Source organism: Lampetra fluviatilis, chromosome 8 (genome assembly GCF_964198595.1).
Source record: "Lampetra fluviatilis chromosome 8, kcLamFluv1.1, whole genome shotgun sequence".
Taxonomy (NCBI): Eukaryota; Metazoa; Chordata; class Hyperoartia; order Petromyzontiformes; family Petromyzontidae; genus Lampetra; species Lampetra fluviatilis.
Genome location: NC_136282.1, coordinates 8,054,818 through 8,081,645, shown reverse-complemented (window position 1 = coordinate 8,081,645; position 26,828 = coordinate 8,054,818). Strand labels below are relative to the sequence as shown.

The 26,828-nt window shown below is 42.0% G+C and overlaps 1 protein-coding gene across 1 annotated transcript in view; it reads left to right on the top strand.

The window, feature by feature from the left end:
• LOC144933825 (phosphatidylserine synthase 2-like) overlaps window positions 1-21,987 on the top strand; it is a 30,831-nt gene extending 8,844 nt beyond the window's left edge. The window contains exons 4-12 of the mRNA XM_078859014.1: window positions 4,853-4,920; window positions 8,156-8,290; window positions 9,051-9,101; window positions 9,208-9,321; window positions 11,537-11,655; window positions 12,867-12,981; window positions 13,506-13,651; window positions 14,439-14,624; window positions 16,976-21,987. Coding sequence (XP_078715140.1) covers window positions 4,853-4,920; window positions 8,156-8,290; window positions 9,051-9,101; window positions 9,208-9,321; window positions 11,537-11,655; window positions 12,867-12,981; window positions 13,506-13,651; window positions 14,439-14,624; window positions 16,976-17,183 — 1,142 coding nt within the window. The 3' untranslated portion in view covers window positions 17,184-21,987. The remainder of the gene's footprint in view (window positions 1-4,852; window positions 4,921-8,155; window positions 8,291-9,050; window positions 9,102-9,207; window positions 9,322-11,536; window positions 11,656-12,866; window positions 12,982-13,505; window positions 13,652-14,438; window positions 14,625-16,975) is intronic.
• Window positions 21,988-26,828: the final 4,841 nt, after the last annotated feature.

The window sequence follows — 26,828 nt, the reverse complement described above, 5'->3', positions numbered from 1 at the left end:
CACAGCTGTAGTGTGGGTTGTCAAGAAGACCCCAACTGTGGAGGTTGGCTGCACAAAGGCCTTACTTTCCCTGTCTGGAACCTGCTCAACAAGGGCCACTGGCAGTGGCTGAAGGTCACAGTGCTGGGTTGAAGAAGCTGATGTGCAGGATTGGAATCTGGGCAGAGGCCTCTCATTAAAACCAAGTTTTCAGGGTTTGTGAGATGATGTTTAGCCTGGTGGTCAGCAATGACGTTATACATACTGGCATGTGAAAAATTGGACTTTCACTTCATTTGGCTGCAGATGACCGCTGCACCTACGACCCAAGTGGTTCCTGGACGACTCTCAAAAATCGAACCCTTATTTCCCATAGGGTGCAATGCTATAAATTGGGTTTCTGTTTCTGGAAATCCATTACATACCATAAAAAATTAACCCGTAAAAACAAAGTTTTTCACTATAAATCCTTTATATGCATGGCGGCTAGAGTCCTCTCGTCCTCTGGCTTGAGATGGCTGCCACCTATGGGTCAGATGATTGCCTGCCACCATTAAGCAATTGGTAATTAAATATAAAAAAAATTCCTAAAAAGTGTAAAGTTATGGAAAAAAAATTTCACGAAAATAAATTGTCACGCACAACGAGTCTGTGTGCAAAATGTCAGCTCGATTGGATCACGGGAAGTGGGTTAAAAAACGACCGAAAGATTTGCGCGGTCGTAAGCACACAAGCAAGTGAACTTAATATAAAGGATTGAAAAATTCCAAAATTTACCACGAAAACAAATTAAAATAACCCTCACAAACATTTATTGTAACTTAACATAACTTCTACAACTTTTTTTAAGTAAAAACAAACACTTATATTTGAACATTCTTAAGTACTTTCTGCACGTGCATCACATTTCTTCTTCTCAGACATAGCGAAAGGCGAAAAAAAATCTACATTTTAAGAAAAATTTAAATTTTTATAAAAATTACAAATTTTATCAAAATAACAAATTTTATAAAAAAAAAATTCAAATTTATTGCATCAAGCCCTCCTTGGGCACACAGCGCGCAGGGTCACACTGCACTTGGAGATTTCCAAATTTATTCTTTGTCTGTGACATGGCATTAGCGCACCAGAAATAATATTTGCAAAAAGACAAAATATCTTTACTGAAAAGTAAAAATGCAATTTCATTATTTTACCTAAGACCAGGTAACAAGAAGCCATTGATACCAGAAATCTATTTTGTAAGGGAAACCTAGGTAAAATATATATTGCAAAAGCAAGGGTTCTCCTGCAACAACTTTAACAGAGATAGACATCTTCTTGGTTCTTTCGGTAAAGTCACGTAGAAGGGAAATAATAAAATAATAAAAATAAAACATAAAATACAATTCTCACGACGTTTCGGCCACAACGCAAGCAGCCGTCCTCAGGTGAAGAACAGGTCTGTCGGAAAGTCTGTTGGAAAGACAGACCTGTTCTTCACCTGAGGACGGCTGCTTGCGTTGTGGCCGAAACGTCGTGAGAATTGTATTTTATTATGTTTTATTTTTATTATTTTATTATTTCCCTTCTACGTGACTTTACCGAAAGAACCAAGAAGATGAATCCCTGCAGTCACGAAAGCTTTAAATCGAAATTTAGAGATAGACATCTTAACAGTAAATGGTATAACAGTATATCATTCTAGAGTGCTATCATTTTTTTTTTAAATGCCTGAAACATTGTAGCAAAGAGCAGGCTCCATGGCGTAACAAAATAATGTGCGCTGCTTAAGATACCAAATGTACTCAATTGAGCAGAGATGTAACATGATTGGTACATCGATTTTGTGGACCAGGAATACAATTGAGCATGTAGTAAATCATGGGTTATTGTTTGACCATATTATTATATGGTCAAACAACTCCCTGTGACTAACTAGGCATGAAGATTGTTGGTAGACCTTCATCCAGCATTGAATTGTGACAGACGGTTGTAAACTAAATTTCGATTTAAAGCTTTCGTGACTGCAGGGATTCATCTTCTTGGTTCTTTCGGTAAAGTCACGTAGAATGGAAATAATAAAATAATAATAATAAAACATAATAAAATACAATTCTCACGACGTTTCGGCCACAACGCAAGCAGCCGTCCTCAGGTGAAGAACAGGTGACTTTACCGAAAGAACCAAGAAGGCTGCAAACTAATTATACTGTACATTTAGGCTAATGAACAGTAAACATTAAACATTACAAACAGGCAGACAACGGTCACATGATTGCTCTCTTGCCCCTCTGTTAACATGCTTAAATAATGCGTGTGACATTACAGCAGGGAGTGATGCTGATAAGTGTGACTTTGATCAAGGCAGGACTGGGAGGAACTGTGGCAGCCTATCGCATGTAAACACTCCACTAGATATGCCTTGGGAATAATAGAATGATTTATTCATGCACCTGTCCCATTTGCTCTTCATACATTAAAGCCTAAAGGGGTACCGTTGTATGAAAAGTTAACTGCTGGGTCCTGGCTGAAATCCAGCCCATGTTCATCTGAACAATTTTCTAAGATCAACGTTTCCTTTAGTGCACATGGACCTGATGTTATTTTCAATATATGAGTAAATATAATTAAGAGCCATTTTAAAATCCACTGCTGGATGAAGGTCTCCCCCACACCGTGTCAGTCACGGGGGTTGATTTACCATACTTTACCATGATGAGTCATGCGGATTCGTGAAAGAGACACCCAAAACCGATTCAGATTTCACTCGCCACTGATGTTGGCTGTGGCGGTGAATTCAACTCTTGGTGTCGGCGTGCAGTGCACTAACCACTGTGCCACCGCTCCAGCTTAGTCGATGTAGAGTATAACGCGTTACATTTAGAATATTTGAAGGTCAACTTCCATAAACACATTGGAAGATTAAAGCGAGTATGACAACTGAAAGCTGGTTTTGTATTTGAAGAGTACTGTACAACATGAAAGAGCGACTGTTTATACATGCACACGCATTATACGTCAAGGTAGGCAGTTCATCCAGTTATGTGAGCTGTGTTTGTACCCTTGACTGATTTGCCAAAGAATTAATTACTAAGCTCATCAAAAAAACATCAAATTACATGGAGCACCTGTGAACATATTTGAAGTAAACAAAAGACATTCAGCGGTGCTTATTTATAATAATTTAATCGTGAAGTTGTGCATCTGTTTAACTCATAATAAGCGTTTGCTAATTTCACAAGGATACTTGAACTGGCATATTTCACAGTGCAGGGGGGATGGGCGTCTGTGCCTCTGCAATCATGACGCAATCTTCTTTCTCATAAATTATAAAATGGATGTTTTGTCAAGGCCTGGGAATTGCTGTCTGATTGATTGCAATGCGATATTTGGCCGTGTATAATTCATCGTAAATTGTGCACCCAATCCAGCACAGCAACAGCATAGCCAGTAAATAAAGAGACCCTTTGTAATGCACAGAAATTGTCGTGAAAGTCAACATTGCTTGTGCAGTATTTGTTTGGGTGATCATGTTGCTTGGTTGAGGGCTCTTTTCGAATAATTAAATTACTCTTCTTGGTTCTTTCGGTAAAGTCACGTAGAAGGGAAGTAATAAAATAATAAAAATAATTATTACTTCCCTTCTACGTGACTTTGCCGAAAGAACCAAGAAGATGAATCCCTGCAGTAACGAAAGCTTTAAATCGAAAATTAAATTACTTTTTTCACGTGTTCTCTATTGTAATTATTCCAGCGTATTATCTTAACAAATGAATATTCCTCGAATTGTAAAATCTGTCTGTTTGGCATTGTTCTCTAATTTGCACGTATTCGTGTTAATTTCACTTCACTGGAATTACTAATATTTTTGTATGCATTTGGGAAAATGCTGTTCGTGTAAACCAATGTCCAAATAATAAATACTTTGGATGAAGTGGCGCTACAGAGGATATAGTGAATAATACAAGGGTATACATTTATAACAAACAAAACCATTTTAATGACATGTATTTTGTTTATAAACTGTACATTTCAAAAACACTTTTTACATGGCAACTTAGAGATCCAATCTTGTTTTCTTGACCACTGTGCAGACTTCCATAAAATAGAATATTATGTTGTAAAACATTGTTTCACTCGAGTAATTTTCATAGGTTAGAGTTTATTTATTGCTAGGCTTTTCAATGTCGCAAGAATGCTTATAAACAGCAGCCGCACGCTAATGTGTTTTGTGGAAAGGGATGAGAGTCTTGGCAAGACCTAATGCCATAAATAGTCATGCATTTATTCTGCCTCTGCACATATTGTGGGCACATATGTCGGATGGGCAACAACAGGAAAAGTAAAAGTCTGTTGTTTGGAAAAATAGAAGGACCTGGGAAGAGAGGAAGACCGAAAAGAGAATGGCATGACGACTTAAGAGTTTGGTGGCAAAAAGCTGTGGCACTACTTGAGCATATTGGCACAGGACAGGAATGTGGAAATGTGCAGTGGACACCTACAGTCTGTATGCCCATGGATTGTGATGATGTACGGGTTTATATCAACCCTTACAAAAAGAATTCAGCCTCTAATTCATTGACATTTATATCTTAAACTTATTTCATTTTTGTAAATATGCTGTATCATTCAACATATCCTGCATCTTTGTTTGGATAAGAAACACAGATCTTGTGATGGCATGTCTTTCAAAAACCGGGAGTACAATTGAGGGCACATGATGGGGGTGGCAACACGATTATAGCCACTGGAGCAAGACATTATGGTTACAGTTGGCACAAACATAGAAACACCTTCATCCGGCAGTGGAAGGATATTTGCTGCTGCTGCTGTTGTTGTTGATGATGATACTGATGATGGTCGTTATTGATGATGTTTGTGTCCATGGCAGCGTACTGGAGATTCTGGCTTTGTGTCAGCGTCGTCTATGAACTTTGTCTCATCTTCATCCTCTTCCAGGTAATCTCATACTTCACTAAGATGGAGCAGTTAGCAAATGTAGACCCATATCCCACATTTGCTGCTTCTGCCAAACCATTATCAGAAATTGTAAAGTCTTAGCTCCCATTGCATTTGCAATGCACCTCGCACATTACAAACATAGACATTTGTGGGGAGGGTCATCTCGGGCATGACAGCTGCAAAGGCTTTGTCACAATCTGCTTTCCTGCAGGGTGCTACTGTCCACCTGCACACCGGTCAATAATAACGGTGTGCAGTGATATCCGCGTAATGTGCATTCATGAAAACAGTCAGTTGGAATCCCTTCTATGGCTCCAGGATGCGCCTCAAGTTACACATGAAAATGATGATAAATGCTTTCGCCACCCTGAAAGGCAGATTTGGCTCAAAAGTTTAATGTGCGAGTGTTTGCACTGCACTGTGTCCCTTAGCGTTCGCTATAAGATGCCCATCATTGGGGTTCCCAATCTAAAATAAACACCTACGGCATCTGACTGAGCCCCTGCCGACTGTAAATTTAAATATATATATGTTACATGGATGATCTCGTTTAGCCAGTTTCCGGGCTTTTTACAAGGGAGATCAGTGCTGCGTAAGCACAGCAGCAACAAGACAAAGACAACATAAATATTGCAGAAAACTAGTACAGGTTCCTTTAGGAATATTTTGAAACTTACAAATAAGGTATTTAAACAAGCTCGGGGCCCATAAGAGATTAAGAGGCCCTGGATATATGATGAAATTGGTTTACGCCAAAACGAACTGAAATACTGATAATAGAAAAAAAAGTTCATAATTATAATAACACTCTTAAAATTCTTGTAATTTTAATTAGCCTATTCACTAAGAATCAGAATATTTATACTGGAGGAATCGGATGAGATATAAGTTCTTTTTCACAGATGTCCAGTTGGGTCACCATACAGCTTTGGTATACTGTAATTAATGATATTATGTAGATTGTCCATCATATAATGTTTGTAGTCTTCAGAAATACTGAGAAGGTTATTTGTTCACGAACTCCAATGGGCAAGCACTGGTTTCAGCCCACGCCTTTATTATTTCAATAATGACACCTAGTCTCCGGGTAAGGCTTACTGGTTGGAGCTTAACTCTGATGTTACGGTGACTGCTCATAATGACCGCTCATAATGACGCTCTTCCCAAAAAACGACAAATGCACACGGTTTAAAAGCATGGCAGGCACTTAGGGGTGAATACTGCCTACATTGGTTCATTGCTGCTATTGATCCTTTGTTGTTATCATCCAAACGTAAGGTCTAAAAAATTAGTGCTACGAGCTTGCTTTTGAAAAATGACAGCGAAAGCCTGATTGAACGCGTGCATTTTCTGCCACTTACACGTTTGTCAGAAGACCAATGTTTACTTGTGGAAGTTTTTTTTGGCCAAACTCTTATCAACATTTGTTGATTATTTTTGTTTTCTAAATTGCATTTATGCTATCAAATAATGTATTTTCTGTGCAGACATCGATAACTCTGTACTGAAGCTCTACACTTGAAACCCCAATTTAATAATGGGTAGCTGCCTGGATTCAGCCCCATGATCTCCGTGCTCTGACCCATGAGCCACCCAGCCACCTCTACTGTAATTATTTTATGCTTTTAACAATTAATTGGGGCCTTGACTCATATGTAGTGGCATACTCTTTATATTTCATTACAGAACTTCCTTTACACCTAGATGACCTTTGACTACCTGACCCTCATGGCAAGTCAGCTGGGTCTCAGCACAACATTACCCCATCGGCAACCTTTCCTTGTAGTACCGGTTCAATCAAAGGCTCGGCAACTGCTTGTGTGACACATCTAAAATCAAGCTGGTGATATTTCCAACTGCCAGTCTCCACCATGTGCCATGAAATATCAACTCGGTTAACCCCTGCGTGCGTGGAATTTTCAACGTGTAGACTGGGTCCCACCGTTGAGTACAGAGTGTGCCTCCATGTGTCTGGATGCACAACAGTTTATTTTTAAATCCCTTTTACGGTCACCACTTGTATGCATGGTGTTCGTGCTGTTTTGGCAGCGCTTGTTCGACAGCAGCTCTTGCTGGGTAAATTGTGCCTTGTGAAGTCCGTACCTTTTGCAGAAAAGGGGCCTTTAATGTTGATGAGACATTGTGCTTCATAAATAATTCACGCTCTTTCCTACATTCTGGTTTAAACTGCCTTGAGACCAATTTTCCTCGCTCCATCTATCATCCCCTGCTTCCTGTAGGCAGCATGTTACCTACAGATATGCCTGCAACGTGTTTACGTTTGCCTTATTTTTAAACGATATATATGATCTTGTTCATTCTTGTGAATCACAAATAAATTGCACTCGACTTACTGACAGCTAAAACTCGTGTTATAAACGACGATTGATAAGTAAATGAGATGCGTAAGGCCTTTTTTTGCATTTGCCATTCCAGCTTTGATAATTATCTGACTGCCCTTCATAAAACATGTCAAGGGCACATTCACCGGTTGACAAATCTGCCCAATGTTTAGGAAACAGTTTCTGGATGAACTCGCCCAGGTTCGCGTGATGGCATGAATGGACAATTGAGTCACTTTTCATCACTTTTCTCCAAAAATGTTTTTTACATAAAAAAAGACAACTTTACCAAGAGATAATCTACAGTTGTGGCGGCACACGTGTGGATCTGCAGATCTCTCCACATCGTTGCTCTTTGCAACGTCACTGCCTGCAGCCCACATTCAGGTGGCGTCGGGGTTTTTTTTCCACGTGGAAATATTTTAAAACGTTAACACAGTCCCTCTCATGTCATTATTATTTTATTTTTAATCACAGCTGCTGGGAACAGTCCCACAGGCCCAAAACACCAAGTGGTCAGCAACAAACGGCTCTATCAAAGTTATAATAGAAACGACTTAATGTGTTTGTTGAATGAAGCAAGGTTATATGAACTTGGGAAATTGGCTCTGGCAATTGCACAGGACAGCACTGAACTTTAGGTTACATTTTTTTTATCTAATCTTATTTCTGTGCTTCAAATTAGTGCCTTTTTATTCCTAAATAAACTTCTTTAGGAATATTTTGACCAGTCAGCCAGGTGATTCTAAAAGAAAAACTGACATTCTTGGTGATTACTTCTTCAGTTGCTGCCAAGCATCAAAGGTCAGTCAAGGTCAAGTTTCATATTCATGTGCAGGTGATGTTTGTGTGCTTACTGATTGTGGTTTGTGCCTGCTGCTCTCTTCCAGTCAGTGAATGACGGCCGGCAGTTCATGAAGTTTATTGACCCACGGCTGGGAGTGCCTCTGCCAGAGCGGGATTATGGTGGAAACTGCCTCATTTACGACCCAGAGAATGAAGAAGATCCCTGGCATAACATCTGGGTGAGGCTTGGAGAGATAAACTCACCAAATTCTCTGCTTTAATAAATCCTCTGCTTTTATAGTGGGACACATTTTAATCTGCTTCACGACATTACCCGTAAACCACTGGGATGATTTTGAAAATGTCCAGTGCTTTCAAAAAATATCTTTGCTTTTTTAGGGATATTGCATAACCTGGCATTTTTTTGTAAAATTTATTTTTATAAAATATCCATCACGTGACTGTGCTCTGCATTCTTTAGCGTTCACGCTCAAACCAGATGAAATAACGAACATTATTTGGTGATACTGCGTTGGCAGTGGTGCACAAGCAAAAATACAAAAAAAACATAATTCAAGTCATTTGTTCATAACATGGCCTTAAAAAGGAAAAATACATAAGTGGCGATGTTTCGGGCAATGGACCTTCTTCACAGCACATGGAGAGGCCACTCCACCACTCCACCGCTCGATCTCTCTGCCCTCTGTGCATGCTGTAAAGAAGGACCATTGCCCAAAATGTCACCTCGTCTCTACTTTTTGTTTTTTTTAATGCGGTGTTATTGATGAATGTGGTGAAATAAAATAGGCATTTTAAGAGAGCAGCCCCTTTTGAATGAAGACCTTTTTCACGTTGATTTACAGGGAAAACGTGCTGCATCTAAAATGCAATTATACAAATTAAATATCAAGTGCTAATTAATTTGGCAGCTTTGATATCATGTAAAGAAAATGTTTTGAATAATCATTGAAAGGAATTATGATGATTGTTTTTATGCAGGACAAGTTGGATGGCTTTGTACCTGCTCATTTCATCGGCTGGTGCTTCAAGGTGGGTCAATCGCAGCTCACATCCGATGGGCGGATCTTGTAAAGGGGTTGACGTTGCATTTCTGTACAGACTCACGTAAGCGCCCTGTGCCTCTCATCTCGCACAGACGGTGATGATCCGCGACTGGTGGATGTGCATGATCGTGAGCGTCATGTTCGAGTTCCTGGAGTACTCTCTGGAGCACCAGCTGCCCAACTTCAGCGAGTGCTGGTGGGACCACGTATGTACCACCCACAAGTAGTACCGCTTGTTTAACGCGTGTTCTGTTTTTAGCCCATAATCATATATTTACTGAACGCATTTGCAAAGCACCCTTTGGCCTTCCCATCTGTGCAGATTTTGCAGTTGTGGATTATGATGTCGGTGTGCATGTACACACCTTTTGTCAATCCACTGCTAAATGAGGACCTCCTCCCCAAGCCGTCATCTCTCGTGGTCTCACGATGTAAAAATCCACATGGCACCTGTACATCCTTGAGGCGGACATCCCCTCAAGTACACACATGTCCCCTTCCTTGACCGCCACTCCTTCATCATTCCCAACCAGATTGCATGCATTACCACGATTTAAATGCGTGCTCTGTTTTTACTGAAATTTCAAAAAAGGACTCCTTTGCTAAGCTCTTTCGCAAGGCAGCCTCAAGCCTTGTCATCTATGCAAAATTGACAGTTTTGGATTTTCTACCTGTACAGCCGTTTTGGCAATCCACTGCTTAGTTGAGGGCTTGAGCACACCGTGCAGGTCGTAGATGTTATATGACCATACTTCACCACGCTGGTCAGTGTGGGTTGGTGAAGGTTGGGGGGGGGGGTATTATGGACATAGTATAGAAGTACAGTAGAGCAATAGATGTAGCTGCACTGCCCTCTGCTGTGGATAATTGTGTAGTAGGGACATGTGGATATAGTTGTCACACAATGATCATCTCTTGTCAATTATATATCTGAATCTTTGACTGTATTGACATACCAAGCATTGATTTGGATGACAATATAAATTGACCACTTTACTACCTATGTTAACGCGCAACATTTGTTTTCAGCAGGCAAACTTTGGACCGATTTTCACATTTTGGGGTCTCGTCAACAGTTATGAATGTTATAGCCTGATACAGAAAAGAGGGCGATCTAACCCAGCTTAAATATACGCTGCCAAGCTTGGTGGTGTTCATTCAGACGCTGTCTTTCCGACAGACCTGTTCTTCACCTGAGGACGGCTGCTTGCGTTGTGGCCGAAACGTCGTGAGAATTGTATTTTATTATGTTTTATTTTTATTATTTCCCTTCTACGTGACTTTACCGAAAGAACCAAGAAGAGAGGGAGATCTGTTTACTTAATTATTTACCAAGAATGTTCCACCAAAACGCATTATTTTTTGTTAATACATATGTAGCGGCAGGGTGTCGGGTGGAAGGGGCCGATACCCCTTTGTGCCAGGGACCTTGTGTTACTGTTGTTATAAATACACGTGTTGCCTCCAGAGAAGACTTGGTTTCCATCCTTACCCACTACGCATGTAAAATATTGCTTTATAAACTGACGGCCGCCCCACCGTGAAGGTGGAGTGCTTTTTCTGATCGCATCTGGAGAGCCAACAGTGCTCGTTTAACAAACAGGACTGCTTATGAGACCCAAAAACATTGAAACCAGTGGAGGCAAGCGTTTCCTTTCTTCAACCAATGCTGATGGTTAGTTTATGACTAGAATGCCAGAAGAGGGTTAGACTGAAACATATTTTATTTCTATGTAGAAATAGAGAACTGCAAATGACACATGTTTACGCTCCGCATCAGTGCGTGATGAGTTTTTTTGACTGTAGTTAGTTTCATGTCTTTAATAATGTTCCAAAAGGTTATTATTGTGCTGAACATCAGACCTGTAAGTTTTCTGGGCAGAAGGGGGAGTTGATTGATACATGAATTGCTCTGTGGAAAACAGCAAGCTGAAATTTCACTAATTTGGACACTTATGAAGAAATCTGTCTTTTAAAATAGAAAAATTAATGACCAAAGACATTTTCAATTCTAATTCTAATTTAATTATTTTCGGGTACAAAGATAAAATACTTATACATCAAGTAAAAGACAGCTTTTGCCAAAGAATGTATGTTTTTTTCCAGTCTCATCACCGATTGTATTAACTTTCTGACCTGTCCCTCCTGGATTCCACCAAGATAAATAAATATTCTGATTAATAGATTGCCATCTGCAACAGTAGGACATGTGTCTGTTTAATCAACTTGGCATTCTTGGAAATAGTTGTTCATAAATGGAAGGTACAATGTGTCTGAATAACAGTCAGCTTCCTTGGCTTGTTTCAGTACATTTAGTTTTTTTTACCATTCATTTTGAAGACGTTTTTAATCAGTGATGTGTAGAGGGTGACTGAACCGTTGTCTATGTGAGTGATGTGAGTGGAGTCTCTCTCTTGTCAGTGGATCATGGATGTGATTCTGTGCAATGGGCTGGGCATCTACTGCGGGATGAAGATTTTGGAGTGGCTGTCCATGAAGACATACTCTTGGCAGGGGCTCTGGTGCATTCCGACCTACAAGTGAGCTCTTGCCACAATGTGATTTACGTGTTTGTGTACGTGCGGAGCAGTGGCGTAGTGATTAATGCACCGCACTACAAACCCAGCGACCTGAGCTCGATTTCCATGGCTAATTTAAGTGGTGAATATTTTAACTGGTCCTGGATCTCCCCTAGGTCGACTCAACCTTGGTTGAGTGTCATAGGGGCGCCACGGTGGCGAGATATTTACTACCTCACCTGGTCGTGGGTTCGATTCCGACCTTGAAGTCGATATATTTGGAGTTTACATGTTTTCCCTGGGGTTGTGAGAATTTTTCTCCAGGTACTCCGGTTTTTCCCCCCACATTTAGAAACATGTGTTTTAGAGTATTTGGCTTCTATACATTTCCACATGATAAGCCACTTTGTTGAGCTATCATTTGTGGCCAGGTCGCTTGTGAAAATGAGCTATATAGCTCAGTGGGCCTTTCCTGGTCAATTAAAAGTTTTAATGGTTTATAGTTTTCAGTTTCTATACATGGTGCTGCCCCCACTGCCCCCATTTATGCTGTCCTCACCAACAAGACTTGCCCTAACATGCAATACAGACATACGAAGCAATGAATATTTGTGTGTAGAAGATGAGCATGTGCATTGACAGCCAAATAATCCATAAAAAAGTGGCATTTCTGTGACTTCCAAGTTACTCGAGTTATCATGGAAGTAGTGCAGGCCTTTCTCAGCATTACTTCCAAAAAATAATTTCCCAGATGTAATTCTGATTAAAGTTGAAGTCCCAGTTACAGAATTAAAGGTGTAATGTTAAATGTCAGGTTATAATGGAAAATAATATGGTTCTTTCACCATCGACATTTTTTATTGTGACAAGGTTTTTAGTCATGGTTTTCCACTCAGCCTGTATGTATGTATGTTGAACTTCTTTCGCACCATATATAGCCAACCATGCTAATCGGAGGTGTAATGTGTGAAATTCCGGTCAGCCCACGGACAAAAATGTAACTGGTATATTCAGGCTGCAGCTTGAAATGACAGCCAACTCGAATCAGTCATAAACATGGAAACGTGGTGCTGTGGTGAGGCGGGCGGGGGGGGGCAACTCAAGTGCCTAAATGGAGTTCCGTGGCTCGCACGGGAATGCGGTACAACAAGTGCAGCACGCGCAAGAGCGCCCGCGTGTGTGCCGCTGCGGGTCGTGTACGTTCTGCTGCCGGCGCGTGTGTGCTCGCACAGGGGTAAAATCAAGCGCATGGCGTTCCAGTTCACGCCATACAGCTGGGTTCGCTTCGAGTGGAAGCCGGCCTCAAGCCTGCAGCGCTGGCTCGCTGTGTGCGGCCTCATCTTCATGGTGAGCCAGTGCCTGTCCACGTGCATTCTGTCACCGCTGAGTTGTAAACAACAATACCAGGGCTGCCGGGTGGCCCAGCGCTTCCTGCATTCACCCTTGACCTCACGGTCGAGACGGAGGTTCAAATGCAAATCCAACGTCTGTCTCCACTCCAATCTCAACGTTTTGTTGTGCTCAGTGGGTGGTCGTCATTTATTTGTTTCAGCTCCCATAGTCCGGCCTAGCCTTCCGCCAGCTGTATCACTGACTCCCTTATCTTGTACATATGTGGGTGTTCATTTGTGTGTTTATGTGCATGTGTCTGTCTGTCTGTGTGTGTGTGTGTATGTGTCTGTAACCATGACCAGTGATATCTGAACCGGTTCCGAGCCTCCCCTAGGTCAAATCAGTGTTAAATGAGTGCCTGGTATATAAACATCAGCACTGGCCCCTGATAGGTGCTCGCTAACAACACTTATCCCAGCAGTCTATAAATCTGCACGGAGAATCATTGTCATTGCGTTTGCGTGCACGGATTGCCACAGTTCCTTCTCGCTGAACTCAACACGTTCTACCTCAAGTTCGTGATGTGGATGCCTCCCGAGCACTACCTGGTGCTGCTGCGCCTCATCTTCTTCGTCAACGTGGGCGGCGTCGCCATGCGCGAGGTCTATGACTTCATGGATGATCCGTGAGTCCATGCCACACCGTGGGCCTCTTGTCCTCCACTCTGACATTCTTTTTCCTTCTCACTGTATTGATGCACACAACGGTATTGTTTGTTGGGTCAGGTTGCGCGCAGTCGGATGACTGTCGCTTAAATTTGGCAATGTCGTGATGGATGGCACACGTTCCGTGGCTTTGAATTCAGTGTCCGATTCGCTCACGAGTGTGGCATTTGGGGGCTCGTGCCAACGCTTTCTTTTGAGGGCAATTTCTCGCCATAACCGCAAGCTGTGTGGTGAAATACAAGTGCAATGTGTGGGGTTTTTTTGTATAGGATTTATACACTTTGTAAATGTGACCGCATATCAATACGCCATACGGAAATAGTCGGCGTAGTCATTTTTCTATGGAGATTGCAATGCGTCGTAGAAAAAGAAGGTATTCAGCCAGGACTTGAACAGAGACAGCGAGTTGACGGCATGGATGGTTGGGAATGGAGTTTCGGACTATTGGGGTAGCAGAAGTGAATGAATGACCTCCGACAGGGAAACTTTTACTAGGGGCTTCAATAGAAGGACTTGGTTTGCTGGACTGTTGAGTACGTGGAGGGAGCTAGAGTGAGATGAATAGGAGATTATCAAGAGTGTGAGTCCATTGAGGATCTTAAATACAGTGACTATGATCTTGAACTTTATTAGGGATTGGATTGGAAGCCAGTGGAGGGATCAGAATATTGTGGCCATGCTTACAGGTGCGAGTGAGAAGTCTGGCAGTGTCACCATGCCCTTCCACATTCTCCCCCCCCCCCCCAGGAGATTCAACAAGAAGCTGGGCCAGCAGGCGTGGCTGGTAGCTGCCATCATCGTCACCGAGTTCCTTATCGTGCTTAAGTACGACACGGTCACAATCCTGAAGCCACTGCCCTTCTACGTGTCGCAGCTGTGGGTGTGCGGCCTCCTCGGCATCCTCGCCTGGACCGTATGGCGCTTCTTCATCAGGTGCGGGAACGCGCACGCGTGAACGCATCAGCACCCACGCCGTCTCACGTATTCGGGCCACCTGACGTTCACCTGTGACCGCGTGGGTTGGGGCATCCTCTGGAAAGGACAGGCCAGTGATCGACTGGCCGTGTTTCTTAATGTCAACAAGTGATGTGCGGAAATCAGTTTAGCTTTGACTTGCATGGGTAGGACTGTCCACGTACAGAGTTTCTACCAGGTCCCATTACACTTAACAGGATGTGGCTCCAACAGCCGCCTCGAACCGTGTTGCACAATGAGACCCCAAACTACGGCTTAGGATTCAGTTCTGCCACGACAATAACGGAATACACATAGACATACTTACAATTTAGCGTTGGACAGATGCTGTTAATTATATTTGGACTCGGACAAGTCTTTACACGTGTCAATTCATTGCTGGATGGTGGCCTAGCCACACAATGCAAGTCCTGGAGAGTTCTTTGACTACGCCACCATGCTGGCCAGTGCAGGCTGTTGAAGGCAGGGAGCCATTGACATTGGAACATTGTATGTGGCCGCTCTGCCCTCTGCTGGCAACGTATGTGACGATCATTTTGCAGCCCCTACTGGACATGTGTTTAAAATAGCTTCATAGCTCGTCATGGGGGACCTCCTTTGCCAGTACCAAAATATGAGAATAGGGTTTCCCCTTTTTTTGGCAACAAAACAGGTGTTAAGATGTTACAACACCGAACTGAAACCTTTTACAAGGAATCAAGTCTGCATTAACCACAATACTTGTGGTCAGAATGCAAACAAAAACACTCCGATAATATATACATTGTCTTTGAAACTGATTGGTCCACACCTTTGCCAGTACCAAAATATGAGAATATATCTTGGTACTGGCAAAGGAGGTCCCATGATGTAGCTGCTGACCCCGAGCTCTCATTACTCTGATAGTGCATTGTCTTTGGGTTGTACGCCTTTTGGCGTCCTCTGGTCTAACACCGTTTTGAGACTAGGCTCCAAAGAAAGCTGTCTCTGGTGTGGACCAATCAGTTTCAAAGACAGTGCATATATTTTTAGAGTATGTTTTTTTTTGCATTCTGACCACAAGTATTGTGGTTAATGCAGACATGATTCCTTGCAAAAGGTTTCAGTTCGGTGTTGTAACATCTTAACACCTGTTTTGTTGCCAAAAAAAGGGGAAACCCTATTCTCATATTTTGGTACTGGCAAAGGAGGTCCCCCATGACGAGCTATGAAGCTCTTTTAAACACATGTCCAGTAGGGGCTGCAAAATGATGGTCACATACGTTGCCATCGCATTCCTCCAGTCTAAATAATAATGTTCAAACATCACGTGAATGTTTAACATAGGCTTTCGCGACCAATATTATCCATAATAGAGGTTTATTGGTTAGATCGTGTAAATATATGTGTCGTTAAACCCGCCACCACCTGACACAGCCAATTAGTAAGGTTTGTCACGTAATCAAAACATGCCTCTCAGACCGAAATAGGAGGATTTCTCCACAACTCTGGCTGTCGCTTGACGATGCTGGTTGTAATTACTGGCGAAACGTCATACTCGAATTGTCAATGTTGTGGGTTTACTCTCAAATACACCGGTGTGCTGTACTAGAAACGAATTGGCATCTTTTGTTTACATGGCAAACCTTACTAATTGGCTGTCGCGTGGTGGCAGGTTTAACGACACATTTATATTTACGCGATCCACCCCAAAAATCTCTATTGAGGACAATGTGAATGTAATATAATGCTCGCCTTGTTGCTGCAAGTGTAAAGTGAAAGTTTGTCATGTAAAATATTTGTCCATCGCATAAATATACAATTTACATATCAGAAAAAAAATTATATTCCCATAGTTGCTTGATCTTTCTGTTAAGGTTATAATCGGGGTAAAACTGCATTGGAACAGGAAAGCTACATCTTCTTGGTTCTTTCGGTAAAGTCACGTAGAAGGGAGATAATAAAATAATAAAAATAAAACATAAAATAATACAATTCTCACTAGAGAATTGTATCACTAGAGAATTGTATTATTTTATTATGTTTTATTTTTATTATTTTATTATCTCCCTTCTACGTGACTTTACCGAAAGAACCAAGAAGATGAATCCCTGCAGTCACGAAAGCTTTAAATCGAAAAAAGGTTTTTAAAAAAAATTTTATTTTTTTTATTTTATTATTTCCATTCTACGTGACTTTACCGAAAGAACCAAGAAGACGAAAAAAGGAAAGCTACATTTGGTGGAATAAACAGTCGGCATTAATGGACAGAAAGTGGTAGGATATGTCACGCATTCAATGACGATGGTGATGGTATTGAGTACTGGTCGTTTATTCTTCTTCACTCAAAGGGACGTGAAAATGAAATGCCGGGAGATCCGGGCGCAGCACGAGGAGACTCTGAGGAAGCAGGAACGAGGGGAGCTCAACGCCAGCGACACCGCGAGGAGCAGTGCCGCTTCCCTTCCCGTCGACTTCTCCCAAGCGGAGCGCCGGGCAGCCAGCGCTATGCAGACGGCCACCACCACGACCACCACAGTCAGCCGGCGACGGAAATAGAACACTGGGACAGAAACGTAGCTTCCTGCGTGGCTGGGCCCCAGCTCTGCTCTTTCCGTGGAGCTCCTTGTATGAGCAGCTTTTTTTGAGAAATTGCCCAGAAACAACAAGAAATTTAAATTGGTCTTCCCCCAAATACTGTTGCAGTTTTACGAATCGTGAACGTGAGTTTGTGAACCGCCAAGTGTGGCCGTGGTCATTGGTTCGCACTCTTGTGACTGCACGTGTGCTACTAGCGGCCTTGTGTACATGAAGCTTGCGACTTGCATTGCCCAGTAGCTTTCGCTGTTTCCTGCCGCCGAGGGCTACGAGCTCAGGAATGAGCAGTTGTTTCGTTAAAGCCAAGGCAGGTTGCCACGGCTCATGTTTTCTTTTGCCACTCGCCCCACATGGTGGCTGCGAGCGTGACTTGGTCAGGTGGACTTAGCTATTGGCCTCACTACAGGTGCCCTCAGAGAAAACAAAAGTATTCGCGTTGTTATTGAGTCACAGAGCAAAATTAACGGTTTGATCGAAGCCTTTAACGGTCACTGATCAAGTTAATTTTATTACAGCACGTGATTGTTGATTATGAATGTCGATGTTAGCCGTGTGCTTGGCATAGTTTTAAATAATATTTGGTGCCGTAATTCAATATCGTTTTAGGCCACAACCTGTGGATTTGCTTTACCGTTGGTAATGTACAGCAGTGATGTTCAGCAGGAACTTTGCATTAGAGTCATGTGATCATACAGCAGTGTATTTCCAATTAGCTTGTGCCTCACACTTGGATATGGTTATATATCGACATGTGAGGCTTTAACATTTAATTCATGTATTCATAGTCAAACAACTGTAATTGGTTTTATATTTCTTTCGAAGCAAACACTTGGGAGCATGGGTTAATATGTCATTGCAAATGCTTGTGTGGCATTACCAGATTGTGTCCTTGATTGTTAAGAGAGTGAGACATTACATAACTGCAGAGATTGCAGTTGATTCAGTGTGCTGATTTTAAATAATTGAGTTATGAATTTATGATTGGCCCCTGTGCAAATAGGCATGTGGCTGTCCTCTGTCTCTTTTGGAGATCTTGAACCAGTGTTTGAAATTCCATATATATATGGCAGGAATCGTAGAATACCCACTGTAGGCTTCCCAATGGGTAGTTAGCGCCGACTCCAGATGGCGTGTATTGCACTCACCCCAGATCGACGATGATGTTGATGATAGCTGAGACAAACATTGCAATTACAAATACCTTGATATTCACAGAAGTATTTTTCTTATAAAAATGTATTTCCTGTGGAGTGGTAGTACAGTGATTAGCATACTTCACAGAACTTGGAAACCTGAGTGCACAGCGGTGGCGAGGGATATCTGAACCCATCCTGTCCCACCCCAAACTCCCTCCCTTGAAACTGCACTGACCGGCGTGGTGAAGTATGGTTAAAAAAACTTCCATGACCAAAATGCATGGGGAGGGCATTTTTCAACAGTAGGTTGACAAAGGACTGTACATTATTATTGTTAATATTCTGTAACAGTTAAATGTAACAGATGTCAATGGGCAGAGACTCGCTCACGGTTTTAAATGCAATGCAATTAAAACTCTTGTTCGTAGTGGACATCGCAAAAACGAATACCAAGCCATCAGTGTTATTAGGGGCGCCACGGTTGCGAGATGTTAACTACCTCAGCTGGTGTACAGGAGGTCGTGCGTTGGTTCCCGATCCTGACGCCTGCTGCTGTATATTTGGAGTTTGCATGTTCTCCCCATGGTCGCGTGGGTTTTTTTTCCCGAGTCTTCTGGATTTTCTCTCCACATTTAGAGACATGCTTTTCGAGTATTTGACTCCTTTCATTGAGCTAAAAAAGAGCTATTTAACTCAGTGGGCCTTACCTGGTAAGATAAAAAAAAATTGTTTAGTTTTAGTTCACTTGTTAGTCACCTGAATTCCATTGAAAGCCATGGAGAATTATTACAACGACATGCAAACCTTCTAAATTGGACTCAAACATATATAAACCAAATTCTTGAAAAGTTTAGTTTTCCTGGAGATTATATGAATGAGAAGAGTGAAACGAGTTCTGTTTTAGGAGTGTGACTTGGCAACCAGAGGCTGGTGCTGTTGTGTGGGCCAAGCATCGAATCACCACAGCGTCTATTCAACAGGGGGCGTTGAGCTTCATTGAATTATGTACACCTGTTCCAATGTCCACAGCGGTCGGTCACCAGCCTTCATCTTAATGAGCTCCGAATAGAGGGCCCTCGTCTCCTTTCGCAAATCTTGATGCCGATGGAGCCAGCTTTCTGAATCTTGAGTATTTTACTGAATTATTATTTACAGTAATATTCTGAATGCTGCTGTGGTGTAATCGTGAGCACACATTTGGTCTCCCAGCATGGCAGTTGAAGCAATGGGAACATTGTCTTAAATCGTTCCACCTTTGTCCACCGACAGACAGGTCGAGTGCGGTTGGTTAAAGTGTGGGTATCTCCACCTCCTCTAAGATGTCCAGCCAGCATGGAAGAGTAGACAAAAATCACTTCAAGAGATTATCTGCAGAGATCCCTTGAGAGGAGATCGATATATCCCCATAGAGTGGCGTGAGAAAGCAATGGCAGGGCTGCACCTTTACCTTTTACAGTAATAGTTTCACCTTAACTTTCAGTACCCATTCCAAAGGAAATTAAACATTTTAATTGGGTGGTGACTATGCACTCCTGTAATCCAGCACTGTGGTTGGTGGATCGCTCTCATGTCATGAAACTCCTTTTCTGTGAGAATGGAGGTGTCGTACCCTGGAGGCAGTATAGCAAGTGGACTATTCTCCATTTGTTTCATCTCTACGTAGATAGTGTTTCCCCCTCGCACAAGTGGGGTTTCTCCGGGTGCTCTGGTTTCCTCCCACGTGTATGAACATTCATTGGTTGAAAACCTCTTACATTAAAAAAACAATGCCATTTGTATGCATTGGATAACTGGTACAATGTGCTTACTTGGTATAACGATTAATCGATTAGTTGATTAATATTGAGTGTTAAGCTCACGATACACTCTTTTAATCGGTATGTGTTGTATACAATGGGTTCACGTGACCCCTCAAGCCACAAGTGGCTGCGACTTTCAACACAATGTATAAAAAATTAACCCGTAAAAACAAAGTTTTTCACTATAAATCCTTTATATGCGTGGCATCGGTTTTATTTTATTATTCATTTCTGTTTTTCTTGAGTAAGAGTTTCATTTTTATCACATTGGTATTTGAAATTAAATATGAAAAAAAAAATCCTAAAAAGTGGAAAATTTTGGGAAAATTTTTTTACAAACATTAATTGTCACGCACAACGAGTCTGTGTGGAAAATGTCAGCTCGATTGGATCACGGGAAGTGGGTTAAAAACGACCGAAAGATTTGCACGGTCCTAAGCAAGCAAGCGAACTTAATATAAAGGATTTAAAAAGAAGTGTGACCCTGAACAACGACCTTCAGATTCCCATGGGGGGAGTGCGTGTGAATCGTTGCACTCGGGAATTTTACCACACAAATTCACACCTGTTGAAAGATAATTTGATCAAACACTATTGAAGATATTAACTGCCAATACACAGGTAATATATTTATAAAAATGTGTTGGCCTACTATAATTTTAACTTATGAAATCTTTATTTGGTAAAAACACATTGATGCAGCAATTGGCGGGTGATAACCTGCAATTATGATGCAGAATTGATGGGGCTTGCATTTCGTATGCTTCATTACCTTCATCACATGTGTCTGCAAATTCACACTTCGAACGATGCCTATGAATTACCGTGTAATGACTAGGCAAATATATATTTTGACTGTCCAGATGTTGCCTTGTAGCAGTAATAATTGTTTGATTTAAGAACAGAAAATTTACCCAGTAATCATTGTTTAATGTTTCTGTTATTAATTCTGTTATTGTCTGCGTCAGTGTTGGCCTCAAAAGTCCCTATCCCTGTTATGTGTTGAATTATATACATTTAGAAAAAAAATATTGGTAGACTTTATTAGAGCAATTCCGATGCAGGTCATTGCGTAACATATTGGTAATATATTTATCATTCGGTAAGTTTGAAGAGGAATTGCAATGACGAATATTAAGTCCTTAAATTATGCATATTTTATGTTTGGCACCAAAACATAATTATTTGACTTTTCAGCCATGTGCAGTTTATTTGTTTTGAGCAAGTGTACACGTACTTTGATGTGAACGCAGTGTAATTATTTGGGTACGATCAGCTCTCAGTCACGATAGATGTGAGCACTCATAAAAATATGTAATTGACCATTATGTACACGCGTTGCCCCACATTGTGTTGAATTTGTTGATGCGCAACTCCAAGCCACTGGGGCTAAAACCAGTCAGAATTTTGCCTATTAAACAAATGGGCACTCCGTTTGAAGTATTGTTTTCAGACAACAAATCGGGGACCATACGTTTGTACGGTAAATTATAGCAGATTCACGAACTCTGTAACGTTTTGCTTGGACACAAAGTGTCTAAATGTGGTTCATACTGGATGCTTTAACATTCCTCAACATGTCCACATTGATCGTCGTGCGCGCTCAGACGTTACATTCACGGTGATTCTAACTTTTGCTGCACTGGATGTGTTATTGGAAACCCCTACAAGCCCTAAATTGGCCTTGACAGTCCTGCCAGGTTCTGTATTTGCGATTTGAAAGTTTTTTTTAGTTGCAAATGCATTTAATGTGGTTGAACACTTGAATCTCAAGCTGTGCCACCTCTTGCTATTGTTAATGTTTTTTGAGATCGAAAAAATAAAGAGAATTAATCTTAAATCTCATGGTTCCTTGCTGGTGGTCAATGTTCTGTCTTTGCCCTGCAATTGCTATCATGATATTGACATGTCGTGATATGAAGAATCCATTCGAAAATCTCAGCGTGCGGTCGATCTGATGATGAACATCCCACCGAATAGATTTTTTCACAGAACTGAAAAATCATACGGTACTGTACAGAATGTTTTTTGAAAAATATATTTGACCTGGAATTTCGGCAAATCAAGTCCAAACCATAATTTAACATGGTATGAGATGGATATAAGCACACCCCTTGGGAACAAGTCCAGGTCCAATCTGAAGTGTGCTTGCAACATGTTGCCCATCACCTTCCTCCCCACCAGCGTAATGACATAATTAGTTGTTTATACCAGAGCTATGCTTATTCTTGGTTCTTTCGGTAAAGTCACGTAGAAGGGAAATAATACAATAATATTAATTTATTAATATTAAGAATATGAATCCCTGCAGTCACGAAAGCTTGAGACCATCAACGGGAGGTGGCTTGAGACCATCAACGGGAGGTGACTTGCCAGGGATGAAAATGGGAAAACTTAATTCAAATTCATACATTATTTTTTCCCCCAACACTAGACCTGTGGGTGTCTGTGCGTGTCTGTGGTTATCTGTGGGTGTCTGTGGGTGTCTGTGTGTGTCTGTGGGTGATATGTGCGTGTCTGTGGGTGTCTGAGCGTGTCTGTGGGTCTCTGTTAGTCAAGGGGTATAGTTGGGAGTCAAATACATTTTAAAAAGTGAATGATTCCTACCAGAACGCAGTCTGGTTCAAAATGTTCACTCCCATCACGACGTTCCGGCCCATTTCTACTACTGGCGGCTGCCCCAATTCGGATGCAGAATCTCGGCGGCCCACGGCTCGGCGCTTCCAAAAATGTCATCCAATCACCTCCTCCATCGTCGGTGATGTTTTAACACGGTTTGGTTAAGTCAGGGATTGGCAACCTGCCTCTCCAGAGCCGCATGCGGCCCTTTAAGGGCTGCTTTGTGACGTTATTTATTGAGGACCGTCTCGTATTCAGACGCATTGCCGCTTTTGAAATATGGAGCGTTTTACCGAATTGCTGACCCCTCGGTTAAGTCATTAGGACGAGCCGCAATAACTTGAAATGACCCAATGTTGCAATATGTCCCGCATTTACACACTGACTCAATGCCTCAATATGTAGTGCGTTGCATTGTGATGCCAAGTTGTAGAAAGAAAATAAAGATCCCCTCCCCCCCCATACTGAATTGGCATCAGTGGCGAGTGATGGTCCAAAGCCTCATCCACCCTCGCTTCACCAACCGGCACTGACCAGCGTGGTGAAGTGTGGTTAAACAACCCCGATGCCCGACACGGTGCAAGGAGGAGGCCTTTTTCATTCAAGTGTATTGCACGTACATATTGGATTTTCAAAAAAACATTGACAGGTTTTACACCACCCTGGTAAACGTAAAGTCCTATTCCACCCAAACCGTTTGCCATGGGTAGAGAAAGTGGCATCCAAGGTCATCAGATGCATGAATTATTTGTTTATCAAAATGGCATTGGGATTCATTTAAAATCTCATTGTGTTGGTCAGGGGTGGGAAACCCACGGGCCGTGACTGAATTGTGTCTGCCCTGCAGCCACATTCGACCTATCTACAACTTAGAAACGCACCGCCAACAATATTTATCTGTCACCGCAAGCATATTAGCCATACCAATAAAGCATTAGACTCAAATAGTTTTGACCTGGTAAAAGTGTTCTCATTTTTGCGCGCTAAGTCACTTATCACTGCAAGAGGCTCTTGCAGAAGTGTGTGTGTGCACATGTGTAGTGGTGCGCCAAAGGTATATGAAAGCCCTATGCCGCCCTCAGGAAGCTAAATACTCCACACAGCAGCGTTATGCATGTTGTACTTCTTTCGCACCGTACGTAGCCAACCGTGCTAATCGGAGCACGAGTGCTGGAAGAGAGGACTCGGGATGTCAGCCTCCTGGGAACAACTTGGCAGAAGCAAGGGCCTGCTGTTGCTTTACGACAAGGCTATAGGTAAGGTTTTTAATTACGAGCCTGCATTTGTTGGCTCGTACTGAAAAAGTCGACCTGAAATGTGCAGGTTCCAAAGTTAAAAAAAAAACGTGCACATTGCTGAGCAGAAACAGAATGTGCCCTGGCATCAGTGGTGTAGGTGTGGTTGGCATGGACCCTGGCGCAAGGAATGAGATGGGCCCCCCAATCCAGTTCCGACGCCCATGTAGACCAATGCCTGGACTCCACTAGCCCATGGGCCCTGGTGCAGTTGCACCGCCTGTACACTCGAGAGCTATGCCACTGATTGGTTTATGAGTATGTTTAGGTGCCTACAAGCATTTCCAGTGGATTCAATCCACTCGAGTTTTAAGCCAAAAAATGCATGCTGACTGTTCGATTGGTTTTAATATTGGGAGTTGACGAACACAGGGAGATTTAGCGTTGTCAAATGTAATGCACAATAAGGAAGCCAAAATATTCAGACTTCCCTTACAGAGACGTTTTTGGAACCTTAAAATATGCAGACACGTTACTTTGTTTCAGTTTTTAATTTATTTGGTAGAGCCCTGTGAGCCATTCGGCTCTTGAATCGGATATAACCGCAACAAACCAAAAACAAAAACATGAACAAGAAAACATCTTAAAGTGACTATGTGACTATGTGCAAACAGAAAATCCAGGAAAAGACGGCAACATATTCCAGAAAAGGCACCGTACACCAACGCTGCGTGCAAAAATCCCAATGGAATGCAAGTCAAACAACATTACAGTTATTCATTCTTGTCATTGGGAAAGTTGCATGTCAATATTGAGAGCATTGTACATCCATTATCAACTCCCCACTGTTGGCGACAGTCCACTTTAAGTTATCACCATCATCAATTCCATTATATTCAACAATGACATTAATCATCCGTGTTGTTCGTCTGACGTTTAAACGCTCCATGCAATGGGAGCTGCTATAAGAAGTGAATTGAATTCGGGAGAAAAAAAGCGACACAACGCAAAACCACTTCGGAGAGCGACACAGCACAACTGCAAAAGCCTACACGGTAGCATTGCAATTAACTTGCCAACCGTGAGTGTTTTAGTTGTATCCATGAGAAGCAGTGGTCGGCTTTAACCCAATGGAACCTTGTACTGTACACTATCAGTGGCAAGTGCATTAATCACTTCATCACTAGGCCATCCAGCCATGCCTGTTTGTACAGTGTGCGGTTTAAAAGGCAAGCATTGTCAGTGCCCTGTAGCGTTTGATGTGGGATGATGAAACACAACTTCAGATACAACCTCAGCCGCCTCAATATTTCTGACCACACTGCCATTTAGAAAACGTAGGGTGTCCATAAGAGCATCATCCGCTATGAAATAAATATGATGAGCAGTTAAAACTGGGTTGTTGAAATGGTGCAACCATTTTCTTTATGTACTTGTGACTTTTATTTTTTAAACAAAGCAAAAACTTGAGGGAACAATGTAACAGTGATCATAGGAACTGTGATTCAAATTTAACAACAAAGATATACACAAAACATGTACGACCAAGCTTTGCAGCCATAACTGGCAGCATGAGTCACTCCATAACAGCAGGAGTATCAGTAGGAGTATCAAATGTTTTCAATGCACCTTTAAAGATCAGCACACTATAATCGAAACTCAAGATCATACTTTGCAGCGGACATCCGGAGCGGTGCATTTTATTTCAGGCCACTCTGCATAGCAGTGGCAGCGGGGGTTCCCAGCTCCTCAAGAGCAGTTTTGAGTGCAGAAATTAGGAAATAACACTTACTACCCAGGGACACCAAAACAATTCATCTTCTTGGTTCTTTCGGTAAAGTCACGTAGAAGGGAAATAATAAAATAATAAAAATAAAACATAATAAAATAATATAATATATTTTATTATGTTTTATTTTTATAGTTTTATTTAGATTTTATTATTTCCCTTCTACGTGACTTTACCGAAAGAACCAAGAAGATGAATCCCTGCAGTCACGAAAGCTTTAAATCGAAACCAAAACAATTGTTACACAGTGATAATACTCACTCTCACGTGAGCAGCAGAACTGGATAATAAACAACTTTTTTCTATTCATGTAATAAAACTCAACACGTAATCAGTGACATTTTGGGCAATAATTATTCATAGCACATATGAGGCGAGGTAGATCATAGTTTATGTGGGTTGGAGATCGCAAAGCAACATGGTGCCTGATGAAAATTAAATGTGATTTTTTTCTGATAACCAGTTTTTAAGTTGGAACATGAATTGTTACCTAATATTAGCTATTGACGCCCAGACAAACCTTTCAATAAAAAAAACGCATTGCGACACGAACGAATTTCTTTCAAAAGTAAAAGTACATGTATTAAAAAAAAATGCCAGCACAACGCAATGTGGAAAGGTTAGTTTTTGTTCCTTGTTGACCGCTGCCAACGCAACATCACCAAATTATTTCTGTCGAATCCGTACATAGTTCAGCAAGGTGAAGGACGCACGCCTTTTGCACATTCACCACTTGGTGGTGTAGTATTCTCAGTGCATTGTTTAGCACCCTCACCGAGGCACTGTATAAAGGGACACGTGTGGCCAATAAGTGACCCCCACATGAGGGCCTTGCGTTGCAGCAGCAGCTGTGTGGGCCATATTTGGCGGCGCGCAACAATGCGCGCTTGCATTGCTTGCGCACTGGCCAATTCGGTGCCCCCCACCACCTCCCCGTTGACAGACGCTTCGTTCGGGGGGGGGCTCAACGTGTGCTCGGTATGCGCCGCTTGCCCCTGCACTCTCCAAGCGCCCTCGGGCTGCCCTCG